This window comes from Apodemus sylvaticus, chromosome 8 (genome assembly GCF_947179515.1).
Source record: "Apodemus sylvaticus chromosome 8, mApoSyl1.1, whole genome shotgun sequence".
NCBI classification, from domain to species: Eukaryota; Metazoa; Chordata; class Mammalia; order Rodentia; family Muridae; genus Apodemus; species Apodemus sylvaticus.
Window position 1 is genome coordinate 72,751,824 of NC_067479.1, and position 15,539 is coordinate 72,767,362.

The 15,539-nt window shown below is 51.8% G+C and overlaps 1 protein-coding gene across 1 annotated transcript in view; it reads left to right on the forward strand.

The window, feature by feature from the left end:
* The window catches only part of LOC127691541 (myosin-7), a 35,773-nt gene that overhangs the window by 16,729 nt on the left and 3,505 nt on the right, over positions 1–15,539 (forward strand). The window contains exons 9-33 of the mRNA XM_052191464.1: positions 93–156; positions 480–578; positions 800–903; positions 1,507–1,645; positions 1,738–1,856; positions 1,976–2,125; positions 2,416–2,586; positions 3,338–3,647; positions 3,912–3,979; positions 4,303–4,390; positions 4,811–4,928; positions 5,066–5,189; positions 5,453–5,589; positions 5,851–6,106; positions 6,647–6,889; positions 7,000–7,176; positions 8,156–8,301; positions 9,802–9,892; positions 10,633–11,022; positions 11,205–11,331; positions 11,484–11,602; positions 13,689–13,885; positions 14,350–14,533; positions 14,694–14,859; positions 14,945–15,069. Coding sequence (XP_052047424.1) covers positions 93–156; positions 480–578; positions 800–903; positions 1,507–1,645; positions 1,738–1,856; positions 1,976–2,125; positions 2,416–2,586; positions 3,338–3,647; positions 3,912–3,979; positions 4,303–4,390; positions 4,811–4,928; positions 5,066–5,189; positions 5,453–5,589; positions 5,851–6,106; positions 6,647–6,889; positions 7,000–7,176; positions 8,156–8,301; positions 9,802–9,892; positions 10,633–11,022; positions 11,205–11,331; positions 11,484–11,602; positions 13,689–13,885; positions 14,350–14,533; positions 14,694–14,859; positions 14,945–15,069 — 3,912 coding nt within the window. The remainder of the gene's footprint in view (positions 1–92; positions 157–479; positions 579–799; positions 904–1,506; positions 1,646–1,737; positions 1,857–1,975; positions 2,126–2,415; positions 2,587–3,337; positions 3,648–3,911; positions 3,980–4,302; positions 4,391–4,810; positions 4,929–5,065; positions 5,190–5,452; positions 5,590–5,850; positions 6,107–6,646; positions 6,890–6,999; positions 7,177–8,155; positions 8,302–9,801; positions 9,893–10,632; positions 11,023–11,204; positions 11,332–11,483; positions 11,603–13,688; positions 13,886–14,349; positions 14,534–14,693; positions 14,860–14,944; positions 15,070–15,539) is intronic.

Here is a 15,539-nt window from a genome sequence, read left to right on the forward strand (position 1 = left end):
CCTTGAACTCGGGACTTGTGCTGGCTGGAGGATGGGCTCCAATGGGAGCCTTTCCCAGGCTCAGTGCTACTCTCGTCCATCCATCTCTTCAGGGGAAATTCATCCGAATCCATTTTGGGGCAACAGGAAAGTTGGCATCTGCAGACATAGAGACCTGTAAGTTCCGCGAACTTGCGGGGACTTCTTTAGGCTGAGCCCATCCTGGTTTTACGGCTGATCTCAGCCTCTTCCCTCAGCATGCATTTCTTCTTTCTGCCTCTACATCTGCCTGAGGCTTTCTCTGCCTTCTGTCTGCCATCAGTGCATGTTTCTCTGGGGTTTCTCTTTAAGATGCTTTCTTTCCTTCTGGGTCCTTCACGTGTGACCTTTGTGGTCTCTCCCTCTGTCCTTTCTTGTCATGGTCCCCATCCCTTTCCCGTGACTTCCTTGTATCTGCATTCTAACCCCTCATTCCTCTCCTTCTATCTGCCTGTTCACAGACCTTCTGGAAAAATCCAGGGTTATTTTCCAGCTGAAAGCAGAAAGAGATTATCACATTTTCTACCAAATCCTGTCTAATAAAAAGCCTGAGCTTCTAGGTGAGTCAGACTGAGACCAGATATTTCCATGGCAACCTGGTCTTTTCTGCTTAAGGCTGGGTTCTGGCAGTATGCCTTGGGCCCTAGGATATTGTTAGATTCAATCTTGGGGGTCAAGTCGAGCCCTAGCTGAGCCTCTCCCTTGGCCTGTTTGCTATAGCCAGCAGCCCCGAGGATAGCCAGGGGTTGTGCACATCCAAACCACATCCCTTCCATCTTAGACATGCTGCTGATCACCAACAACCCCTACGATTATGCGTTCATCTCCCAAGGAGAGACGACTGTGGCCTCAATCGATGACTCTGAAGAGCTCATGGCCACCGATGTACGTATGTGGGCACTCAGCCGCGGGGCGGACACTCAGTGGTAGCACATGGTGCCAGCTTAGTAACAGAGCCAAGACACTGGCTATCTGATGTTTAAAGTGGTACAACCCTCCTGGAGAGCTACAATGCACCCTGTGAACAGGGTGTGCTAAGACACGTGCCATGAAGCAGGAGAGTAGCCAGTGTTTGGTGCTGTCAAATCACAGAGTGCTGAGAACCATGGACAGAGACAGGAAAGGTAGAAAACAAAATTACACTGCTCAGGAAACAGGAAGGAGAGCCCTACAGATCCTAGGGGCTGAAGTGAGCTGTTGGGTAGAGGAGAGAAACACACAGCTATGAAAACCTAGGCAGGGAAAGGTCTGGGAACATAGGTCGGTAGCCCTCAGCAGCTACAGAGAACAGCTATGACCACTGGCCGTGGACGGTGATAAGGCAGAGCTCTGATCTTATAATGTCTGTCTTTCGGAGTCCCTCTCTGCTTGTGGGAATCTCATACTTGACAGGGAGTAGGAAAACCAATTCAAGTTCTCTCTCCAGCGTATATGCGGGTCTCATTAACTTCCTTTTCTGGGATTCACTGATATGGGGGCTGCTTACAGAGTGCCTTTGATGTGCTGGGCTTCACTCCAGAAGAGAAGAACTCCATTTACAAGCTGACAGGCGCCATCATGCACTTTGGAAACATGAAGTTCAAACAGAAGCAGAGGGAGGAGCAGGCGGAGCCCGACGGCACTGAGGGTGAGAAGCAGGAGAGCGGAGGTGTCACTGAGGGCCCCGTCTGCAGACCGTGTATCCCTGCACTAACCTCACTGCCTGCCCTTTCCTTCCAGAGGCCGACAAATCTGCCTACCTCATGGGGCTGAACTCAGCCGACCTGCTCAAGGGGCTGTGCCACCCTAGAGTCAAAGTGGGCAACGAGTATGTCACCAAGGGGCAGAATGTCCAGCAGGTGGGTCATCCTCAGATGAAAAATGAAAGGCCAAGAGATCACAGCGTGGTGGAAGATGAGCTTTCAAATTCATCCTTCCCAAGAGTGCAACTCATCGGGATCTCTCCCCTACCCTGCAGGTGTCATACGCCATCGGGGCACTGGCCAAGTCAGTGTACGAGAAGATGTTCAACTGGATGGTGACACGCATCAACGCAACCCTGGAGACCAAGCAGCCACGCCAGTACTTCATAGGTGTCCTGGACATCGCTGGCTTTGAGATCTTCGACGTGAGTCTGGGAGCCCTGGCCTGGGACATCACTTGTTCCTCACCCGCCCACTCAGACCTTCAGTCATGTGTGGAGGGCCAGCCATGGGCCAGGCAAGGGGAGACTGGATAGAGTCAGTCACTGTTCCTGCCCTCAGGAGAAGCCCTCCCTTCCCTGCCATGTCCTGGGAGGGGACCAGCCATGCCCGTGCCAGGCTTGGGCAGGTGTGTGGCACAGTCCCAGGCTGACCCACCCTGCTGGCCACTCAGACCCTCAGTCGGCCTGCCTGACTGGCTGCCTCACCCCTGCAGTTCAACAGCTTTGAGCAGCTATGCATCAACTTCACCAATGAGAAGCTGCAACAGTTCTTCAACCACCACATGTTCGTGCTGGAGCAGGAGGAGTACAAGAAGGAAGGCATCGAGTGGACCTTCATCGACTTTGGGATGGACCTGCAGGCCTGCATTGACCTCATTGAGAAGGTGAGCCCTGTCTCCCCCACCTGAGCCTCCCCTCCTGTACCTTACATGAACCCTTCAGATTTCCAGATAAAGTGATGGCTCATCTCCCTCCTGAGGAGTTCAGTCTAAGTATCAGAATCAGGACTATTTTCCAGGGTTCTGGGTTGTTCAGAATATCTCTGACAGTGCTAATAGCTCTGTTCCCAGGGGCTTCGGACTGGGCACGGAAGGATGGGCATCTAGAAGCTGGGCTTCCCCACCGCTGGCTCTGGGTTGCACACATCCAAGGATCAGGAAATGGGACAGTGGTATGGGGGGTTAGAAGAGTGTTTTGGTTTTTGTTTTTTTAAAACCAAGTTTCTCTGTGTAATCCTGGCTTTCCTGGAACTCACTATCTAGTCCAGGCTGGCCTCAAACTCAGAGATCCACCTGCCTCTACCTCCTGAGTGCTGGGATTAAAGGTGTGTGCCATCACCACATGGCTAGTGTACCTATTTTTAAACTCAGCATCATAGGGATCTGGGTGGTGGAGTATGATAGAGACATCAGAAGCAGTCACAAACTCAGATTTGGGGAAAAAAAGTCTCTCTGACATGAACAAAAATCCCCACTTGTGGAAAGCTTGTCAGGTGTCACACAGTACATAGCTGCTATCCTTGGGCGGAGCCTGGTCTCATCATACCCTATGTGCATGTCTGAGTAAATACTGACACACAGAAGAATATCTCGACCGAGTGAAGCTTACTCAGCGATTCTCTCCCGACACCCTCAGCCCATGGGCATCATGTCCATCCTGGAGGAGGAGTGCATGTTCCCCAAGGCCACAGACATGACCTTCAAGGCCAAGCTGTATGACAACCACCTGGGCAAGTCCAACAACTTCCAGAAGCCTCGCAATGTCAAGGGGAAGCAGGAAGCTCACTTCTCCCTGATCCACTATGCGGGCACCGTGGACTACAACATCCTGGGCTGGTTACAGAAGAACAAGGACCCACTCAACGAGACGGTGGTGGGACTGTACCAAAAGTCCTCCCTCAAGCTGCTCAGCAATCTATTTGCCAACTATGCTGGAGCCGATGCACGTAAGTACCCGGGCATTAGCACGCTAAGGTTTACGCCATAGCTCTGAGGCACATCAGTTGCAAAATCACGGTACACCCCGAGATGTATGGAACAGACTCAGTGAGATATAGACCTGGTGGAGACACTGGAGCCGCCATATTGAAAAGCCTTGTCTGGTGGCCAGGAAAGAGGAAATGTGAGGAGGGGCTGTAGGTCTCCATCCCCTACTCCTTTCCTCTCTATGTGCCCACTAATTCCCCTTCCCTTGGCTTCCTTTCCCACAGCTGCAGACAAGGGCAAAGGCAAGGCAAAGAAAGGCTCATCCTTTCAGACCGTGTCTGCTCTGCACAGGGTGAGTGTGGGCCCAGCCCCTGTCTACCGTGGCTCCCCATTCATTCCAGCGCCGCAGCCCCAGCTCCTGTGTCCTAGCTCCCCAGCTCCTCCCAGCACCAGTTTTTCTGGGCTCAATCTTGGCCCTTTCCATGCTCCCGTCTTTCTTTATCTGCCGGCCATCCCACCTCCCTTCACTTCTTCATCCTCCTCCCCCTTCACCTGCGTCCTCTCCGGCATCCTTCCGTCTCCTCACTTCCCAGACTCTCTCCTTTCTTTCTTCTTCTTCGCCTCCTACTTCTTCTTCTTCCTTGCTCTTTATTTCCTCCTCTTTTTCTGCCACAGGAAAATCTGAACAAACTTATGACAAACTTGCGCTCCACGCATCCTCACTTTGTACGCTGCATCATCCCCAACGAGACAAAGTCTCCAGGTGAGCCCATGGGCTTGCGCTGTCCCACTCAGGACACGCACTGTCTCAGAGACTGGACCCTGAGTAATCTCCAAGTCATGGTGGTTTCCAAATCACATTCTTCTCCCAGGCTGCCCCTCCCAGCGTCCCCCTATGTTGGGAATGTACCTCAGAGTTATATGACAGGTACTTCTATGGATATCATCTCATGAGTGACATCTAAGGAGTGTCTATCTGTTTTTAAACATTGGAAACAAAATTATCAGGAGACCCAGGTTCAGAGACTGGCTCAGATTTCAGTTAGCTCAGTGGCCTGCACAGCATTCAATCTCTCAGACTGACTTACTGACGTAAGCCTTGCCAGGGCCTGGATGAGAACCCAGAGGATTGGTGTTAATCCAATGCTCTCCCCAATCATATCTGTCCTCCCCGCTGCCTCAGGGGTGATGGACAACCCCTTGGTCATGCACCAGCTGCGATGCAACGGCGTGTTGGAGGGGATCCGCATCTGCAGGAAGGGCTTCCCCAACCGCATTCTTTATGGGGACTTCCGGCAGAGGTAAGGGGTGCCCTGGGTCTCAGGGAGTCAGGGGTGGGCTGCCTTTGTGGGAGTAGGGGTCTATGGTGTCCCTGGAATTTTATAGGCAGAGCAGACCCATGCAGAATGCAAATGACTCTGAGAACTTCCCTCCCAAGGTATCGCATCCTGAACCCAGCGGCCATCCCTGAGGGGCAATTCATTGATAGCAGGAAGGGGGCTGAGAAGCTGCTGGGCTCCCTGGACATTGACCACAACCAGTACAAGTTTGGTCACACCAAGGTGAGGGAAAAAAGAGACAAATGAGCTAAAGCTGTCTCTTTTCCTTTGGTTCCTCTTCTTTCCCTCCCAGCCTCTTACCAATCATCTTAAAGGCTATCTCTGAACCACGAGGTAGCTCTCCACTCCCAGAACCACTTTCCCATCCCATCTCCAGCCGCCAACGGCATCCTCCCTCCAATTCTTCCCTCAGTTGTCCCCAAATGCCCACCACTTCCCCAGCACACCTCATCCTAGTCATGCCTGACACACAGTCTTCTCTGCAGGTGTTCTTCAAGGCGGGGCTGCTGGGGCTGCTGGAGGAGATGCGAGATGAGAGGCTGAGCCGCATCATCACCAGAATCCAGGCCCAGTCCCGAGGCGTGCTTTCCAGAATGGAGTTCAAGAAGCTGCTGGAACGCAGGTGAGAGAGAGTCTTTAAGGGACCCCAGCCCTCCTGAGGTTCCGGCTAATTCAGTGACTGTGGTGCCAAGAGAAAGACTTCAGTGAGCCCAGCAGGAAGAAATCATTAAGAGGGAATCTTATGAACACAAGCTGGTCCTTAGCTTCTGAGGCCCTCAGAGAGGGTGTGATAAATGAAGGAACAGTGGATTGATCTAGGAATAAGGGCCTCAAGTGGGAAGGGACGGGAAGCCCCACATCACTCTCCTCACTGTGCCCGCAGAGACTCCCTGCTGGTTATCCAGTGGAACATTCGCGCCTTCATGGGGGTCAAGAATTGGCCCTGGATGAAGCTCTACTTCAAGATCAAACCACTGCTAAAGAGCGCAGAGACGGAGAAGGAGATGGCCAACATGAAGGAGGAGTTTGGGCGAGTCAAAGATGCACTAGAGAAGTCTGAGGCTCGCCGCAAGGAGCTGGAGGAGAAGATGGTGTCGCTGCTGCAGGAGAAGAACGACCTGCAGCTCCAAGTGCAGGCGGTGAGCCGCGTGGCCATCGTTAGCCTTGGTCTGGCGGTGCTCCCCACAACCCCACACCTCTCTCTACCTAGGAGTGTACAATCTTGTCACTCACAGGCTGAGGATTCTGGTAGCGCGCTTTTGAAGACCTCCTCAGAAGAAGAAAAGATAAAAAAAGAATCCCCTTTTAAATACACGGCTTTAGACATATATGGTGGTACAGCCCGTTATCCCAGCACTTGGGAGGCGGAGGCAGGAGAATCGAGAGTTTAAGGTTAGCATCGGTTAGCAGTGAGTGTAAGGCCAGCCTGGGCTGTAAGAGATTCGGTCCCCAAAATATACATGTACACACACACACACACACAGAAAAAGAGAGATAGATCTTAGGGGAAACTATAAATCATCTTTGAGCTCAAATTTCTTCATTTTAGACAGGAGCCGCCTGCCTGTCTCATGGGTTAAGATTCACAGGGTGTAACATCAGCAGGTGCATTTCCTTAAATCGAGGAGACAACGGCCTGATCTCTCTGATCAGCTCCCCCGTCCGCTCCTCCCCCCCAGGAACAAGACAACTTGGCGGATGCAGAGGAGCGCTGTGACCAGCTGATCAAGAACAAGATCCAGCTGGAGGCCAAGGTGAAGGAGATGACCGAGAGGCTGGAGGACGAGGAGGAGATGAACGCCGAGCTCACGGCCAAGAAGCGCAAGCTGGAAGATGAGTGTTCGGAGCTCAAGAGGGATATTGATGACCTGGAGCTGACGCTGGCCAAGGTGGAGAAGGAAAAGCACGCGACAGAGAACAAGGTGAAGCCGGCTCCCTCGGGCTCCAAACCACGGCACAGAGGTTCCTCTGGGTGTGCCCAGCGCGGTGTCCTTTGACTTAAAGGGAATGATGTGGGATCTGTGTTTGGCAGGTGAAAAACCTGACAGAGGAGATGGCTGGTTTGGATGAGATCATTGTCAAACTGACAAAGGAGAAGAAAGCTCTGCAGGAGGCCCACCAGCAGGCCCTGGATGACCTTCAGGCTGAGGAAGACAAGGTCAATACTCTGACCAAGGCCAAGGTGAAGCTGGAACAGCAAGTGGATGATGTAAGTAAACTGGGCATAATGGGCTTAGACGTATCGTGCCCTTCTGTGTTGAGAGGTGTGTGCGAATGGCTGTGTTTGAGTGGGGGTGTTGGGGTACTGGAAAGTCTTTAGTCTATTGACATCTTCCCAGAATAAAACTGGGGACTAGAAAGCATGAGGGTTATCAACTCCAAAAAATGTATCTAATCTCACTGTTGTGATTGAGAACAGGGGTAGCTTTTTTGTTTTGTTTTGATTTTGTGCTTTCGAGAGAGAGAGTTTCGCTGTGTAGCCATGGAACTTATTCTGTAGATGATCCTGGCTTCAAACTCACAGAGATCCTCCTGCCTCTGCCTCCTAAGTGCTGGGAGCATTACAGCATGTGCCACAATGCGCGGCCTGGGCTGGCTTTTTGTTTAATTAAGCTTTAAAGTTAAAAATTTAAACCCATATAACTCTTGTCTTTGGCCACAGGGTTTAGAGGATTATCTCATAAGGATACTTACTGTATGTCTCTTTGGTAAATTGTTAGGCTCCCTGAGGAGGATCTTTGCAGAATGTGGTCCCAAATGACCATCATTCCCTCAAATGTGTATATGTCCACTGACTCCCTTACCATTGTGCCCTAATAACTCAGTATCTGTCTCAGTCACAGGACTAAGAGCTCCCCTCAGATGGGCGCTTGAGTTTACTCAGTTTTGTGTCTCCAGTCCCCTGCACAGAGCCTGGAACCCGTAGGTACTTACAGGGTGCTGAATGAATGATTATGGCTTTGGAATCTTATCCCACATTCATTCATTCATTCATTCATTCATTCACAAAATATCTATTGAGCAAACCCTTCAGTCTAGACATTCTCATGGTTCCCTGGAAACATTGGTCCTTCCTAGGGAAGTGTCCAAAGCCCTGGATTCTCTAAGGATTTCCAAAATATAGATGAACAAAGCTCAGGTCAGGATGTCCTACCTTGCGGTTCATAGCTGGCCCTTCTCTCTGCCAGCTGGAGGGATCCCTGGAGCAGGAGAAGAAGGTGCGCATGGACCTGGAGCGAGCCAAGCGGAAGCTGGAGGGTGACCTGAAGCTGACGCAGGAGAGCATCATGGACCTGGAGAACGACAAGCAGCAGCTGGATGAGCGACTCAAAAAGTACCGTGCTCCATACTGCCGGGGCCCTTCAGCCAGCCCAGCGCAGGTCACCACGGGTCAGACTGACCCGAGCAAGGGCCACCTAAACAGGCAATGGATGCCCAAACTGGGGCAAAGGCTCCCCAACCCACACATCCGGTCCCGTGGTCCTCCGTAGCAGGGAGTCTCGCTTGGCTCTCGCAAGCACCTTGTCCCCCGCTAGGCCCGTGGGAGAGGTGAAGATACAAGCTTGCTCCCTTTGTGAGCACCTGGTCAGATAGGGAGGAAGGCTGCTCATAATTTCAAAGAAATTGCTCTGCTGTTCAAAACACAGAGGGGTTGGGTCATTTCTTATTTTCTAGGTAGATTCTAGTTCCAGTCTTTATTGTAAGTCCTTCCCAAAGGTGCGCATGGCTCCCAAAGAGGCAACTGAGTCGCCTGAATAGAGAGCTGCAAAAGCGCATTTTGATATTTGAGGATCTTACAGTACTTCAGCTTGTGTTTGCATAGGAGTCTTCACACTTCCCTGAGCACAGAGTGTGCTGAATGAATGAGTGAATTACATACGGTCCTAATGGTTTTTCAACCTTCTTTTTTTTGATATATTTTATTTTTAATTGTGTGTGTGTGTGTGTGTGTACACGCACTGCTCACAGAAGTTGAAAGAGAGCACCAGACCCCCTGGAGCTGGCCTATGAGGCAGTTGTGAGCTGCATGGTGTGAGTTCTGAGAACTAATCTTGCTTCTTCTGGAAGAGCAGTCCTCTCAAGCTGCCCTCCTCAGAATCCTTACAAAGGTGGTGCCCATCATCCTACTTTACCAAAGAGACAGCCAAGGCTCAGAAAGACTAAGGAGTAGACAGGGAAGTGAGCATGATCACGGCACATGCTCTAGGGGGGAGAAACCATCTTTATGATCCTAGCACTATGTACAGTGAATACACACCAATTAAAAAAAAAAAAGAGGCAACTGAGTCGCCCAAGCTAACAGTGACAAGTTAAAGACCACCAGCACCAAAGAGGAAGAAATTAAAAAAAAAGGGGGGGGGGCTTTGCTATAGGCTCATTATTTCACAGAGGAGAAAACTTGGGATAAGAGGAGAAAGCTTGGGCTAGAAAAGATGGCTCAGTGGTTAGGAGCACTGACTGCTCTTCCAGAGGTCCTGAGTTCAATTCCCAGCAACCACATGGTGGCTCACAACCATCTGCAATAGGGATCTGATGCCTTTCTGGTGTGTCTGAAGACATCAACAGTATATGCTCATGCATTTAATTAATTAATTAATTAATTAATTAATTAAAAAGAAGGGAAAGCCCCACAGAGCCCCACCCTCCCCATCCACCCCACTACAGGGCTCTTCATTACATTCTTACTAGACTTGACCCCGACAGCAGGTGTTAGCCTAAATCACTCTTGAAAGTATTGTTTGCCTGCACTTTATTGATTATATAGCCTCCAATCTCTGGTGGATTCTCCAGGTGCCTACCTGGCCTGCTACCCCACCCCGTTTCTTCCCTACAGGAAGGACTTTGAGTTAAATGCGCTCAATGCCAGGATTGAGGATGAGCAGGCCCTGGGCAGCCAGCTGCAGAAGAAGCTCAAAGAGCTTCAGGTAGGGCCAGGGGCTCCAGCTGACTGTGGCGGCCCTGGCAGCTCCCGGCTGCCCTGGGTCCCACTCCAGGTCACCCTACTCCCGCATCACCAAACTGGGTGCCCGTGGAAGGAGATAATGAACAAGGCTTCCTGTGGGGAGCCCTCAGTTGGGGCTTATATGATCCAAGAAAGACCCTGGGAAGAGACAGACAGGAAGAGACCCTGGGAGAGGGGGGGAAAGGTCAAGATGGCAGAAGGCCTGGCTTTGTGTCTCAGACTGTCTAGTCGGGAGATCACAGAACTGCACTGCAGACCTCTGAGTCTCAATGCTCACCCCGTCAAAAGACCTGGTGACTTTTGAGGTCCCTTCAGCCTTTACAGTTCTTTCCTCTATAGCAGGCCTTGAATTAGGTTTTAAGCTGTTTTACCAAACAACTGTGGTTTTCTCAGTTACACTTTTGCTACTTTCCCCCACTAAACTGTGCGCAAAAGCCCATGAGACACAGATTTTTTTTTTGCCCTTCTCTAAGAGATCTGCTTCCTTCTAATAAAGACAATATGCAATGCTCACACCTAAATGAAAGCTGACTGTGCTGTGCAAGACACCTTCTCCTAAATCCTTCTCTGTCCACCTCCCCATTAACACATCAAACTTACTTGCTGTTCTCATAGGCCAGGGGTCTTAGAGCCCCAGGGGCAGGGCTTCAGTGGAGGGGTCCTGGAAGCCTCTGTGTCCTGAGCCTCTGTGTCCCCCGCTAGGCACGCATCGAGGAGCTGGAGGAGGAGCTGGAGGCCGAACGCACAGCACGCGCCAAGGTGGAGAAGCTGCGCTCTGACCTGTCCCGGGAGCTCGAGGAGATCAGCGAGAGGCTGGAGGAGGCCGGCGGGGCCACCTCCGTGCAGATCGAGATGAACAAGAAGCGCGAGGCCGAGTTCCAGAAGATGCGGCGGGACCTGGAGGAGGCCACGCTGCAGCACGAGGCCACGGCCGCGGCCCTGCGCAAGAAGCATGCCGACAGTGTGGCCGAGCTGGGCGAGCAGATAGACAACCTGCAGCGGGTGAAGCAGAAGCTGGAGAAAGAGAAGAGCGAGTTCAAGCTGGAGCTGGATGATGTCACCTCCAACATGGAGCAGATCATCAAGGCCAAGGTGGGCCCGCCCAGCAACTGCCCCTCTAATCCCCTCCATCTGCTTCCGGTATCCACCCTCTTTCTTCCTTGATGGCTCATCTGGTTGCCCCCCTACCTTCCATGGTGTTTTCTCGCTAATTGCAATCCTTACTCCATTTTAGTTCCTTCCCACACCTACTCTGTGACTTCTTCCTCTCTCAGGCTAACCTGGAGAAGATGTGCCGGACCTTGGAAGACCAGATGAATGAGCACCGGAGCAAGGCTGAGGAGACACAGCGTTCTGTCAATGACCTCACCAGCCAGCGGGCCAAGCTGCAGACAGAGAATGGTGAGCCCAGGGCTGGAGCTCCGTGAGCCCCAATCTCCTGAGCCATCCTGGCCCTGGGGGGGTGCATGCTCCTCTCCAGAGAAGGGAGCCTAAGGGTTAGAGGCAAGATTGAGGGTGGGGAGGGGCTAAAAGGTACCTTGGTGCCTCCCCAGGGGAGCTGTCCCGGCAGCTGGACGAGAAGGAAGCTCTGATCTCTCAGCTGACGCGAGGCAAGCTCACATACACCCAGCAGCTGGAGGACCTTAAGAGGCAGTTGGAGGAGGAGGTCAAGGTAAGGCCTGACTCAGCGCCTGGCCCACACATAGAACGCACCAATGGGCCTAGACTCTGCATCTCTTTCTTCTCAAAGAGCGAGGCTTGTCTGTCCACAGTTCTCTACAAACTGTAAAAAAAAAAAAAAAAAAAAAAAAATAGCCCAGTCTTTTTTTTTTTTTTTTTTTTTTTTTTTTTTTTGATTTCGGTTTTTCGAGACAGGGTTTCTCTGTGTAGCCCTGGCTGTCCTGGAACTCACTCTGTAGACCAGGTTGGCCTCGAACTCAGAAATCTGCCTGCCTCTGCCTCCCAGAGTGCTGGGATTACAGGCGTGTGCCACCACCACCCGGCTACTAGCCCAGTCTTTACTAAGTATCTTTAAAAATCTGTTCCCCGGGCTGAGAAAAGCCCCTTTCCCTCCTACTGTTGTTCAGGGGTTGGGGTGGGAGGGAAATTAGGGAGGCAGCGAGGAAATTATCTAAGGTAGTGATTATTTTCAACCTCTAGGTTCCCACCCATTGTTATGCCACTATAGTTATGAAGTAGCAATGAAAATTATATGGTTGAGGGTCGCTACAATGTGAAGAACTGCATTAAAGGTCACAGCATTAGGAAGGTTGAGAGCCACTGGTCTGAGGAGTTGGGTTTTGACCTTCTTGGGTAACAAATATGGGGTGCAGGGACTGCACAGGGAGTCCTAGGATTATGAGAGCGACCTGAAGCGTGGAGAAGAAATCCAGAGCCTATTTCTAGCCCAGTACCGAGTTCATGGTAAAGAGAGAAGACCATGAGCTCTTAAACCTCACAGGGCTCTAGCCGGGGAGTTAGCTCGGTCAGTGAAGTGCTTGCTGCAGGAGCATGAAGGTTTTGGGCCTGAGCTCATTCCCCAGCACTTGGATGGCAGAGACGGGCATGTAGCGTGCCTCTACTACATTGTGGATTCTTTTTCGCCCTACCCTTCTCCACCCTTTTCTTCCACCCTTTCCACCCCCTAACACTAGATATGAGAGAAGACAGGATACAGGGGAAAGGAAAGAGATCCCTGGATAAAGTCAGAAGTTGGAAAGGGAATGATGTTATTGTCAGACTACTTCCTGCTGGTTAGGGCTGCTTGGGCTGAGTTGCTTGGCCAAGTTTGATCTTCACCATCAGGATATCTAATTTCTCCTCCTCCTACTCCTTCTTCTAATTCTTCTTCCTTTTCCTCTTCCTCTTCCTTCTCTCCTTCTTCCTCCTCCTCTCCTTCCTCCTCCCCCTCCCCTTCCTCCTCCTCTTCTACTCCCTCCTCCTCTTCTTCTGCTTCCACCTCCTCCTCTTCTTCTACTTTCTTCTTTGCACGCGACTACTTAACAAACCATGACCAACAGCGACCAACAGCCCCTAACATCCAGCCCTATCTCTCTGGCCCTAGCATTTACATCCCCTCTGAAAAGTCCCTAGAATTCTAAATGTCACACAATTGCAGAAGCTATCTGCAGCTGGCAAAATTACACTCCTGCTAGAGCACAGGGCAAATCACAATCAGCTGCTTTGGACAATCTGAAGCAGCCCCACATCCCCAAACCTGGGAGTAAAACAAACACACATTCTTATAGTAGTTCTGTTTCTTTTTTAAAATAAACCAAAATTCTAAAATCATCACTACACAGGAAGATCTCTGGGACTGACTGGCAGCCAGCCCCGACAAGTTTGTGATCTTGAGGTCTCTGACAGACTTGGTCTCAAAGAAATATGGTAGACAGTGTCTGTGAAATGATACCCATGGTTGACTTCAGGCTCCCCTAAACATGTACAAACACCCCAACTCCAAAGCTTAGTCCTACTTCTTGCAGTATGGCAATCTAAGGTAAACTTCCTGATGTCTCTGCACCTATAAGTGCACTGTGTGATCGGAGCTGCTGCAAGGAGCATCGGGTGGTGGGGCACGGAACTTTGTAAACAGTGCAGCACTGCTTTGCTATTTAGGGTCATTCTTGCTCAGCAAACCACACCAGGTTCACTGGAGAGCTGGAGGTAGATGTGGCCTTGAGACATCTTGAGAGTGGGGTTAAGGGATAGCAGAGGAAAAAGCTGACCCACTTCCTTGATACCCACCTCTTTCCCAGGCCAAGAACGCCCTGGCCCATGCACTGCAGTCAGCCCGGCATGATTGTGACCTGCTGAGGGAACAGTATGAGGAGGAGACAGAGGCCAAGGCCGAGCTCCAACGTGTCCTGTCCAAGGCCAACTCAGAGGTGGCCCAGTGGAGGACCAAGTATGAGACAGACGCCATCCAGAGGACGGAGGAGCTGGAGGAGGCCAAGTGAGTCCTGGGTAGCCAGCCCTGGCTAAGGCTCCTTTGCAGCCCGGTCTGATGCTCCTGTAGCCCACACATAGAGGACGCTTAGGCACCCCCACCTCCTGCTCCTCTCAGGGAAGCTTTTTGCTCGCGTTATGTTTCTCATCCGAATATAAGACGAACAAAAGGTTTGTCTGAGGGCTGAGTGCTCCCACCTGGGGTCCGGTGCTGTAGGGAATGGGGCTGATGTGGCCAAGAAGGGTCAGGCTCATGGTCCTCACAGATGCTATATGTCTTCATGGTCGGCTACTAAGATTCGCCTGCCAAGCGCCTAGCCTCTGAAGCCTGACCTCAGGCTTTTCTGAATGCTTCTAGGTAGTCAAGGATAGTCTTTTGAAAGTCACGTGTTTGCCTCTTGTCCAAACCTACCTCCTCCATTCTCCCCATCCTTCTCTCCCCGGCCACCATCCCTGCTTCCCCTGCTGCAGGAAGAAGCTGGCTCAGAGGCTTCAGGATGCAGAGGAGGCAGTGGAGGCCGTCAACGCCAAGTGCTCCTCACTGGAGAAGACCAAGCACAGGCTGCAGAACGAGATCGAGGACCTGATGGTGGACGTGGAGCGCTCCAACGCCGCCGCCGCAGCCCTGGACAAGAAGCAGAGGAACTTTGACAAGGTAGGCTCATGGTGAGGCTGCGGACACCCACCGTGCATGCTGGTGGGACGGGCTCAGTGCCAGCTCAAGGCCAGAGAGTGCTCCTTGGAGGCAGGGGAGGAGGGCTGAGTCAGGAGAGGGCCTGGGGCAGCTCTGGACACAGCGTGCTCCTTCCCTGCAGATCCTGGCCGAGTGGAAGCAGAAGTATGAAGAGTCACAGTCAGAGCTGGAGTCTTCCCAGAAGGAGGCGCGCTCCCTGAGCACAGAGCTCTTCAAGCTCAAGAATGCCTATGAGGAGTCTCTGGAGCACCTGGAGACCTTCAAGCGGGAGAACAAGAACCTCCAGGGTGGGCGAGCTGGGGGCAGGGAAGGGCCGCTGGGAGAGGGTAGCAGGGCGAGGTGTATTGATCTTTCTGGTCCTCTGATCCTCAGAGGAGATCTCGGACCTGACTGAGCAGCTGGGCTCCACTGGGAAGAGCATCCACGAACTGGAGAAGATCCGTAAGCAGCTGGAGGCAGAGAAGCTGGAGCTGCAGTCTGCCCTGGAGGAAGCTGAGGTGGGCAGCAGGAGAGAGCAGGCCTCGGTGGGAACTGGAATCTAGGCTTTGGCCCCTGTTCCCATCTTCCCTTTGCCCGAATTCCACCTCAGTGGTCCATTGCCAGGGTCCAGGATGGTGCTGGACACAGCAGGCACCCAGCAAACATTTGTTAATGTCAGATGACATCAAGGTCCCTCAAGGTCCTTCATGCAAACATTTTATTTACTGTACTTTAAAGAGGCTCCTATCTCAGCTCGGTCCCTTTTCCACCTCTGCCTGCCTGTAGTTTTTTTTTTTTTTTTCACTCTGTGCTTCGTTGCCTCTGTTTCCTTGGCAACACTTTTCACTTTCCTCTTTGTCTTCAAAGCTGCCTCACTCCGCCCCCCTGGGAGTCTGCATCCCCCTTCTCATTAGCTTGCTTTCATATCTCTTGTACACACCCTCTCTCGTTTCCTTCCTCTGAATCTCTTAACTGAGTTGTGTATACC